Raw genomic sequence first — 11,763 nt, 5'->3', positions numbered from 1 at the left:
AGCGGCGGAAATTTCAATGAGTTGCAACTCCTTATGATAATCTTCCTTTGTAAGTAGGCTATTGAACCAAAGAAGATACAGATATTTAAAAATATTGTTTTAACAGTTAAAATTATTACCTAAAGTATTTCCTAAACCTAAATTTGAAATAAAGTACACCTAGCTAGCCTACTTAACCTAGAAAACATAATCTACTGAACACCAATTGAATTACTTGTTATAAAATTCAAATAAATAATACTACTCCCAATTTCTACCAACAAGCATTAAACACCAATTTATAAATAGTACTAAATGGAACACGCAAACACAAAATTTAAATAATTTTAATAGGTTTTTAACTACTTTTTCACTGCAATAATGCAAGAGCTCTCTCAACAGCCAACCGTTCTCAAGCGCATCCAAGAATCATGGCTATAGAGGATAAGAGACGTATAAGGCATGGGCGCCCATATGACATTTTCTAGAGGGGTGGCCCAGACCTGGGGGTACGTAGTAATTTTATTATTTTGTAAGATAAATGGCGATTTCTACTCTTCGTTAGAATAACCCACGGTATCCCCTGCCTGCTGGTGGGGGACGGTGCTACCGCTTTTACGTAATACTGACTTTTAAGTCATTTTTTTGAAAGGAAAACACGTGACTACACTAGAGTTTTGCCTTTCCCTGAGAGCTAGAGGGGGGCCGCGGCCACACCTTGCCGCCGGGTATGGGCGCCCTTGGTATAAGGTAATCAAGGCGACTATGGCTTAGACTCTGTTTTTAATGATAAGAGGTGTGAAACGCAGAGCAAAATGGAAATAAAATTTGCGAAACGCTATTTAATTCACTGAGCTGGCTGAAAGGTACAACAGTCTATAATGATGTATGTATAGTACGGGAACCTTTTCTTGAGCCCAAGTTCCCATTCGGCACTATGGAGCTCAGGGATCAAGAGTAAGGTTCCTGTTACAAGTTACTTCATAGAAATGAAAGTGGTTGGTAGTACTCTATCTTCTTTGCAATTATTACTAAATTATTTCTTCTATTCTATCCTCTTTGATCATGTTGTACTTCACGCTAAATTACGTCATAAAGTAAAATTTCTTTCTGATTCATTTCTATAACTACATTTTGATTTCATTGGGTGGTTCTTAATAAAGTAATTATGATTTATACATGTATTTTTGGGAGACATACCTTCGGTTTTAAAACTTGAGTAATGTTGACAAAGGAAAGGTAGGCCTACGGTATTACGTATGGTATTTATATCGTCGGCGTTGAAAAGCGCCATGTCAAGGATCGTCGGAATAGATATCTTGCTTGTTCGTACTTGATTGCTTTCCTTTTTAAACCTCTTTGAAGTGAGATGTCAGCTGTTATTGCTGACGTAACGTGAAAAGTCGTCATAGAACAAAGTAAGAGGAATACTGCCAAATACTATTGTAATAAGTGTTTAATGTTTAACTGTACGATTCAAGTATTATATGTCTGTGTGTGGACAGGGATTGAATCATATTAATGCAAATGAACAATATGAAGTCTGGAGGCAAGTTTGTATAAGTGTCAAGGTCTATGGATGCCAGCACAGTTTTACTTTCTCTTTAAATTGACAATCTCAATTTTTGCCACATTCGTAAAAATTGAGCAATGATGTCTATAGATCAGTGTGCCAAAGCAACCTGTCTCTGAATTAAATATGCTTTGAATTGCATTATAACATCATTTTATTTTACTGTGATTAGGTAACTGGAAGGTTTCCAGTGATTCCAGATCATTATTAATGATCCAATGACTGCTCGGCGGCGTCGAGGTGGCTCAGAGTCTGAACAGGCACCCCTTCTTGTCAAAAGTGGGGGACCATTTTCTGTTGAAGACTCGTGGTATCCTGAACAAACCAGTGCTCAACAAATTTACCTCAGCAATGGACACGCAGCAGGAGATACATATATAGAAGATTCTTCAGCACAGAAAGAATCTAGAAATAAAATAGTTACTATGACTTCAAGGGATAGGACTACGGAATTTGCGAACGCCATCCGCTCCTTACAGGGACGACATGTTGCCAGAGCAGTGGCTGTCCGTGATCCACGGAAAGCAAAATACATCCAGAGTTATGCTGAATTTATGATGATAGCCAGGTATGTCAAAAATGTTCTTTCCTACAAGAAAAGAATTGCAAGTGGTGCCTTAAGTTATTAATTTTGTTTCAATATTTCTCTATTTTGTATTTGTTTTCCTGATCATTTCACATTTACATACAACCTATGCACCTAATAGGATGCCCTACCTGTATCTTCAGTTAATTGTGGATAGAAATTTCCATCTTTGATAGATCTAATGGAGTGAATTCATCCTCGCAAAATCATTATAGATAAAAACTTTTAGCTGAGGTGTCTATGTAGGAAGATGATACTAATGCTATGTGTAGTTAAAAAGGGGAGGAAACAGATCCTGACATTGCCCAGCAAACTCACTAAGTTGAGGTTAGCTTCCCTGAACATTACTTTTGAATATATTATTAAGGTAAAACTTTACTAACAAGGGTGCAAAAGGGAGATTAGGAATCTAACATGATGCAGCTTGCACGTCATAACATACTACAAAGCTTCAAACTTTAGTGTGGCTAGTGACAAGACTATTGGTCTGGATTGGTTAGACTATTGACTAGTGACAAGACCATTAGTCAGTGGCATGTGCCTCCAGGTTAGAGCTGTGAAGCACCCAACAGATCTTTAGGATCCCCTATGACAGCATTAGATTGTAACAAGACCATTGGTCTAAATAGGTTAGACCATTGGCTAGTGACAAGAACATTAGATCAGTGCATTCTATGTTTTAACAGTACACAAAATTTCAGTTAATGACCATTGACCTATACAATCGCTATGGCAGGGTATTCAATGTGCTGGGTGCTAGTAGAAATGTGACTGGGGCCTGTTTTCAAGTTATTATCTAGTTTATGGCTAGTACACAGTGTTGTCAGTTACATAAAAATATAAATTAAATTAATTAACTAGTAACTGAAAAACAAAACAGGAACACAAAACAATCAACCATACTCATAGAGAGTTCATAAAATTAAATATAAATTGTCTTAAGTCTGAATACTCTCTTTTGTAGCCTATACAAAATCTTCCAATGGCTCAATGTATGATCTCCTTGGGCATTCAGTGGCAGTATGCCAGATGGTCTGCTTTTCCTCACAGCAGTCACACTCGGAGGAGGATTTCTTACCCCACTTATGTAGCAATGAGCCACGCCCTCCATGATTGGTGCGAACTCTATTGAGGGCAACCCAGGTTTTTCTTTGGAGATTATTGCCAGCTGGTGGATGCTGAACACTAAATAAAGCCTGCCACTCAATTGGAGCTGTGTTACAACTCCAGTTGTCGCTCACAAAATCCATGTTTGGACCTACTGATGAGCTTCGTGGCAGTTTGAATGGAAGGAGATCTTTATTTGAGACGTCTAAAATGAACAGCTAAGTTTTCCAGTAACCAATAGGCTACAAAACTATTATTATTTTCGAGGGAAAGTTTCCCCTCCTAAAGGAGTATCCCTCTTGGCGAAGCGTTTGAACTTGCAGGCGCAATTCTGTTGCATGAAAATTGATTTACTTCCTTGCACTTTAATTTTCAGGTAGTGTGCCTGGTGGCCATGATCGTCTGTATGGTCTGACACCATGGTAAGCTGGTTCAAGTACTGTTAATGGAATGGCAGGGTAGGAGGGGTGGTCTTAGAATTTATATTCAGTAAATTGCGTGCAGAAAGCCAGGATTCAATTCAAAACCTCTCCGCAGTTTTCATATGGAATGAGGGCATTCGTCCATTGGATGGGAACACTCTTGGTGTTATTCGACAGCTGAGTTGGATATGTGCCAACACCGGGTTTCACACTCTCCACACACCACCTCCACTAGATGTACAGGTCGCTCATGGGCGTCAAATAGAAAGACCTGCACTAGGAGAGCCGAACATGTCCTCGGACACTCCTAACACTAAAAGCCATCGGTTACAATAAATAGAAGAAGTAGAACTTGCAGGTTTCTGCCACAAACTCTGCAATGATTCAGTCACTTAATTAACTTGTTACTAATTAAAACATTGGCTAATTAATATTCACATCAGTTTTGCTATTTTCTTATTCCTAAACATGCATCCCTGCTAGTAAAATGCTACCCTATTAAGCTATTAACACTGGATTCGATTCCAAACCTCTGCAGTGTTCATATGGGGTGCACTGTTAGTGGTGATTCGTCTTTTTGAAAGCGGCAGTGTACGACAATGTGGAGATTGATTCCTTTAAGTTGATATTATAAATTTATTCATTTGGGACAAATATTTCAGGTTCCCTATGGGAATAAACATCTATATCATCTGATGGCCAAGCAGGCATCAATTTTTGGTAATGAGACAAAGTCTCTCATAGTGCATTGGCACTGCCGGTGGCTCCAAATAGCCTACGCAGTGGCCTCCACTGTATGCACTAACCATGCGTCTTGGTGGGTGTGCTAAGTACCAACTGATGAGCCCAACGTAGTACACAGGGGTGAAATGCTGCCAGCCAGGAATGAGTTAGCTGGAAAATTTATAACGTCCGATAACGGACCATTTATATTGGTTTTATAATGTGGAGATTGTCTTTAGCTTTTTGTATTTTCTTTTTTTTTTCTCATTTCCATACTGACCTGTCATCACTGTGTTTATCCTATTACATGTTCATTGCAGTGTTCCTATGACTTAATTTGCACTCATTTGTTCCTTTCCATTACTTGCAGTAAGTACCATACACCTCTGCAATGTAACAGCATTATCAGCTGCTGTCCTCCGAGGCCTGAGTTTGATTCCTGGTGTAGCCAGAAATGTAACATTGACAGGAGGGCTGGTATGTGGTTAAGAAGGGGCATGCAGCTCACGTCTATTGGGAGTTTGCCTGAAAATGGGTGCAATATCTTGCGACAAGGACACAAATTTAGGGAAGTGTTTTGTCCCCTGTACTTTTCATTATCATGGATAGAATTGTAGATAATGTCACAGAGAAGATAATGGGAAAGCAAGTAAAATCTATACTATTTGCTGATGATATTGTAATTAGCGGAGATAATGAAGAGGAAATACAGGCACGAGTTGACGTATGGAATGAGGAGATAAGAAATTTTGGATTGAAGGTTAGTGCTGTGAAAAGCAAGACTTTGATCATGACGAGAGGTAGCAGGACATCCAGGGGAGTTATAAGAATAGGAAATGAACCTCTTGAAGTTGGTAGTGAAAGATTTTAAATATTTGTACAGCTTGTGATGTCATGGTGGAAATTTGGGTGGAAAAATTAATTGAAGAATACAGCAATCTGCAAGTTTGTACCGGTGTGTGAGAGACATTTTATGGTACAATGATGTGTCAGTGAAGTACAAGACCTATACTGATCTATGCTTTAGCAGCCTGGACCCTGACTAAATGAAACCAAGCAGCCGAAATGATGTTTATGAGGAGCATACAGCGAAAGACAAGACGAGATAGAATATGATATGAGGAGAAGAGTGGGTATTTGTAAATTTCAAGAAGAGATTGACATAGCGAAGCTGAAAGGGTTTGGACATAAGAATGTCAGGGGAGAGAATTCCATACAGTATATTCATGTGTACAGTGACTGTGAAGAGGCCCAGGGAATGGCGTAGAATGAGATGGAAGAGCTCTGTAATGGACTGTATTGAAATTAGAGCAGTCCATAGTGGTATAGTGCTAGAGGAGCAGTAGTAAAAAGACCGAGCAAATTGGAGGGCTTTGGTATAATACCCCACCCAGAGAGAATCTGAAAAAGGGAATGGATGATAAAGAAGAGAAAAACATTATAGTCTTGTCTGACTCCTATAATTACTTGAACCAAGAACTCGTCTTACTGCCATCTTGCAGCTTAATTGTCCGCTGCTAACATCATACTTTTGGTAACATAATACCACAGAATGATCAAAACTATTTTTCTGAGAAATCTGTCATTCTTCCTTAATCCATTGTACATACATACATACATACATACATACATACATATTATCCGCACACTTTATCTTGGTGCATTTGTGTACGGTGGTGAGGAGTAAGGAGGGAGCTGTCCCGGTATCGATAGTGCTGCCTGGTGCTGCCAATTGAATGAAAATGAAATTTAAATCTAAGAATTTCATTTTTGTCCGTATTGAACTGAGAATGTATTGAAATTGTATTGAAAAGGTGAAAGTGAAATCTCAGTTTAATCGAGAATATGATCGATCGATATGAAATTTCTAAACCGTTATCATCTTAAGCCAACAACTATGTCACATACACATTGTATAACATTATAAAACATTTCTCGATGCGAATCTTGTTCCTAGCATGAATTCTATACTTTGGCGTTGTTGTGTAAACTACAACAGTACTGGTACGTAAAGTGTACGCCAGATGTCGCACACCGATGCTTAAGCGATTCATAGTTTGTGTTTCAAAGGTTGCCAGTACGAATCTCGAAGATCGCCGAGGTGGACCGATTCAGCACTAGGGTGTAAATGCACCAAGATAAAGTGTGCGGATAATACATACATTATCATTATAGACTGTTATGCCTTTCAGCGTTCAGTCTGCAAGCCTCTGAGAATTTACTAAACGTCACCACAATCCTCGATTTGCAACTAGTGTTGTGGCCTAATTTAGTTCTATACCTCTTATCTTTAAATCGTCAGAAACAGAGTCTAACCATCGTCGTCATGGTCTCCCTCTACTTCTCTTATTCTCCATAGCAGAGTCCATTATTCTCCTAGGTAGCCTATTCTCCTCCATTCGCCTCACATGACCCCACCACCGAAGCCGGTTTATGCGTACAGCTTCATCCATCGAGTTCATTCCTAAATTAGCCTTTATCTCCTCATTCCGAGTACCCTCCTGCCATTGTTCCCACATGTTTTACCAGCAATCATTCTTGCTACTTTCATGTCTGTTACTTCTAACTTATGAATAAGATATCCTGAGTCAACCCAGCTTTCGCTCCCATTGTACATTCCTCAGATAAAAATTCCTAATTACTTAACATACTGAAACCTGGATTGATAAACTCCTCTATGAAATACAATAGTACTTGTTCTCATCCAGTCCATTTTCCATCCATGTAACCAAGAAAATGTATTGCAGAAATATCTCGGTAGTAGTTGTAATCCTACCCGTTCCTATGTTGATTGGTGCACCGGGCGTGTTGGCCGTACGGTTAGGGACGCGCGGCTGTGAGCTTGCATCTGGGAGATAGTGGGTTCGAATCCCTCTGTCAGCAGTCCTGAAGATGGTTTTCCGTTGTTTCCTATTTTCACACCAGTTAAATGCTGGAGCTGTACCTTAATTAAGGCCACGGCCACTTCCTTCCAACTCCTAGGCCTTTCCTATCCCATTGTCGCCATAAGACCTATCTGTGTCGGTGCGACGTAAAGCCTCTAGTAAAGTAGATTGGTGCTATAATTTTTTCCATTCAATTAGAAAGCATTTTATTCAAATCTAAAACTAAACTCATTACTTTTTTCTTCTTTTATTTGTTTTACATTGCACCGACACAGACAGGTTTTTTTTTTACATGTAATTAATCTCATTATTAGACCCGTATTGAACTATGCTATGGTATACTAACAATTTGTTGGTTATTTTGATCCACCTTTTCAATACAAATAACAGTTTGTGTTTCTAAGTTGTAATGTTACAACACTAATTTACCGGGACATGTTTCGCTTTTATTCACAAGCATCATCAGCCTATACAATTGCCTCAAGGTTTGTCATATTTGGGTTGTTGTTACAGATTTCATTACATTGAATGTAAATCTAATTTTAGTGATAACAATATTTAAAACAAGAATAATATACACATTAAAAATTATGACAATATGATTTGCAATGTTAAAATGGATTAACTCTTAATTCTAAAACACATTGACGTCCAAAACACAGTTTTTACAATTTGAAAATTTGGCTAAAAATTGTTTGCAATCAATCAATCAATCAATCAATCAATCAATCAATCAAAACAATCAACTTCCAACGGAGAGTCTGGTCGCTACAAACAAGAATTAAATATGTCAATACTTCTGATCATATTGCCAAATTTCAGCAGCAAGCCTCATCAAATCTAGAAGCCATTTTCCAACGAACTCAAGACTTCAATTCTAGATTATCATGATGACTAATCAGGCATAATGCAAAATTACAGTCTTTTTAAATAACATTATTTAGAGAGCACAATTCTTAACTAAAATTCTCAATACTGAAATGTTACTGTATTCTAGAAACCAACGCATTCAGAAACGATGGCTCCTATATATTAACATCCAATATTTATATTTATATTTATGACTCAAATTTTAATGCCAAATTATAGTTGAATCAATTTTATTTTAACATTGCAAACAATTTTTAGCCAAATTTTCAAATTGTAAAAACTGTGTTTTGGTCGTCAATGTGTTTTAGAATTAATCCATTTTAACATTGCAAATCATATTGTCATAATTTTTAATGTGTATATTATTCTTGTTTTAAATATTGCTATCACTAAAATTAGATCTACATTCAATGTAATGAAATTTGTAACAACAACCCAAATATGGCAAACCTTGAGGCAATTGTATAGGCTGATGATGCTTGTGAATAAAAGCGAAACATGTCCCGGTAAATTAGTGTTGTAACATTACAATTTAGCAACACAAACTGTAATTTGTTTTGAAAAGGTGGATCAAAATAACCAACAAATTGTTAGTATATCACAAACAGGTCTTACGGTGGTGATGGGATAGAACAGGGCTAGGAGTGGGAAGGAAGTGACCAAGGCCCTAATTAAGGTACAGCCCCAGCATTTGCCTGGTGTGAAAATGAGAAACCTGGGAAGAACATCTTTGGGGCTGCTGACACCTGAGTATGAACCCACTATCTCCCGAATGCAAGCTCATAGTTACATGACCCAAACCGTATTGTCAACTCACTCACTAACCTTATAACTCTATTAAATGCATTGCCAGAGTACTTTCCCATTTATAGTTTAATTTTATTCAGTTTGGATGTGATGAAACTCTGTTTTTACTGTCTCGATGAGCAGAAAGGACAGTTAGATGCAATATGCAGATATGATTGTTAATATAATAAGAGGTTTATTGAATTCAGGAAAAGACTTTCCAACATAAAAGTTCTGGTTGAAGAAAAGAAAGAGCGCAGAGGGGGAAGATGGACTGAAGAGAGAAGAGCGCAACATTCTGAAAGAATGAAGGCACTGTGGAGAAAGAGGAAGGAAGAAGGGATGATTAGAAGGAAGTGAAGTGGTATTGGCGTGGTCCTAAGTTTGGCCGGTTCGCAAGAAAGAAAGAAAGAGGTTTATTGCAGCCAAATGACCATATAACTCATTCCCCAGTAAATTTCTTAAGAGATTCCATACTGCAGTTGCATCACATGGTATCTCTCACAGGGATTCTGGCATCTAATATGTATTCTGGAGCTGGTTCATGCAATCTTTTAGTCTGGCACAGTTTGTGATGGAATCAATCAATCATCCATGCACAGAGAGTCTTGTGATATGCTTCATTTTGTAGCCACCTTCTGTCCATTCTCAGTTTGACATCATGCAATCTTTTAGTCTGGCACAGTTTGTGATGGAATCAATCTATCATCCATGCACAGAGAGTCTTGTGATGACATGCTTCATTTCGTAGCCACCTTCTATCCATTCTCGGTTCATGACACCACTATTGTAAAACTCCTTCTAAATACTGCCATTCTTTAGATGAAGTCCTTGTAAAAGTTTCACATATGCTGGTGTAAGTAGCAGGCAGGGTTGTAATCAAAGTTCTTCCAAATAGAACACCCCCTTGTTAGTTCATATATTAGTACATAAACTAGGGAGTGTGCATTGATAGAGTGCTCTCCTTAAAAATGTTGCCTTTAATGTCTCTATTCTTTCTAATGGTCTGCTTTTCAGGTGAGCCCATATGTTTTCCAATCCATAAGTTGTTATTGGGCTAATTTTTTAGGTAAAAGAACTTGATACGTTGCTTAAACGTGTGATTTCACTTATGACTTTTGTGGCAGTATTTAGCCGATCATTGACTTGGAGTGTAAATATATTTCCTGATGTCTGTAGAGTGACTCCGAGATATTTAAAGTAGCCATTTATTTTGGCTCGCTCTCTCCTATGTGAAATAGTCCTCACCCTCTTCTGAAAGTCGATGGTTCTATCCATGTCCAACCCTTCAAGCCGGTATTAAAAGTTGGTCAAGTTTTACCCTACAGCGGTAATAAATTTGAGAAAAATATCACAATTTTACATGCTGTCACAAACATTGCTATAACTTCTAAATGACTTGTCGGATTTTGTTCAAAATAAGTGGATACACAGTTCATATCATGCAGATGTTGTATCTACATACAAAAAGGTGGCATGCAAAGTTAAAAAAAGTGCCTAAGTACCTTCTTGTTGGAATAAAATTCAAATCCATGACCACTCAGGTGAGCATTCACGTACAAGTTATTACTATCATTATGTACACCTCAAGTAATTTCCTGCTGTGCATAATCATCATCACTAACACTTTCATTATCACTCGGATTATTTTCATCACTACTTTCGCCTAATATGCATTCGAGAGCTGCAGTAGATAAATACAGACTATGCGAGGTTGCCACCATGTCGTTTACAATGATCAACGTTTATGAAACAGATTCTTTTTACGCCAACACAGTGCTGCATTATGGTAGAAGATACTCCTCTGCATAGAATGATCCCTGTGTTGCGAGCTGTGCTAAATGTTCACATTGTCAACCAACAAATGGTACTCAGATATACATCTAAAGCATCGCTAGCCTAGTCCATACAGGTATACAACAAACCGCTCCTGGCTTATGTTTTGTAGGTCCTTACATGTACATGTCGACCCATCTTGAGCGGTTAGTCTTAACTTTTTTTTTTTTTTTCTGGCCATTCTGTCACTCAATCAAAAGTGGTATGCAAGTCTGTCTGTGAGAGTGAAACCAGTGCCGTACCATAAACATATGTGAGGATCTTAATGTTTTCTGATTCTGTTGTATCTTTAATGTCTGCAGTAGCAAGTATGATCAGCTATGGGCTTAGAGGATCCACCTGCAGTACATCTACAGTCTGCACTAAGGGATTAGATTTACTGATGCCATCACTTATTACTACCCAGTTGTCCGATAGTAAGTTTCTTATGAGTGGGAGTAGGTAATTTCTTGTTATAAAGGCCTGTAGTTTCTCCATTAAGATGGTTCCTTGTCAAATACCTTAGCGTAGTCAATGAAGATGGCATGTAATGGCTCACTTTGTTGTGTCAGGGCTTCATGTATGTCGTTTTGAAGACATTGAACTCCTTGATTCATCAATCTTCCCCTTCTGAAGCTGAACTTCACACCTCGTAGCTTATCTTCTCCACTGTCAGATGGGTGTTAGCACGTCTGGGTTGTGTTGAGGAGTGTACACTCTAGTGTGTGGGGATCAGCTGTGTTGCCTTTGTCCTTGTACAGCACTTCTATTGTAGATGTTTTCTAGCTAGCTGGTACCATGCCTTGATGTAGGAATTCATTTAAAAGGCAACAAAAAGGGGTGACCAAAGGATGATGTTAGAACCATGAGACTACTTGCGATTAGTACCACCAGTAGAGGAACACCATGAGTCTACGTTACCTAGTGGCAATACCATTATGTGAGAAATGGGCGCTGCCTGTGATTAGTACTAATCTTGTGCATTTCACCGAGGCGGGGTAGTGGGCGCTCGGCTGC

At 38.4% G+C, this 11,763-nt stretch overlaps 1 protein-coding gene across 2 annotated transcripts in view; it reads left to right on the top strand.

Annotated features, from left to right (window-relative positions):
- The first annotated feature begins 1,217 nt into the window (after nt 1–1,217).
- Nucleotides 1,218–11,763, top strand: part of Syx5 (syntaxin 5) — a 161,498-nt gene continuing 150,952 nt past the window's right edge. Inside the window, exons 1-2 of one of the 2 annotated variants that reach the window (XM_067153582.2) lie at nt 1,218–1,397; nt 1,725–2,120. In XM_067153582.2, coding sequence (XP_067009683.1) covers nt 1,771–2,120 — 350 coding nt within the window. In that variant the 5' untranslated portion in view covers nt 1,218–1,397; nt 1,725–1,770. Of the gene's footprint in view, nt 1,529–1,724; nt 2,121–11,763 lie in introns of both variants that reach the window. The other variant, XM_067153583.2, reaches the window with a different exon arrangement.

This window comes from Anabrus simplex, chromosome 9 (assembly GCF_040414725.1).
Source record: "Anabrus simplex isolate iqAnaSimp1 chromosome 9, ASM4041472v1, whole genome shotgun sequence".
Taxonomy (NCBI): Eukaryota; Metazoa; Arthropoda; class Insecta; order Orthoptera; family Tettigoniidae; genus Anabrus; species Anabrus simplex.
This window is presented reverse-complemented; position numbering and strand designations above follow the sequence as displayed.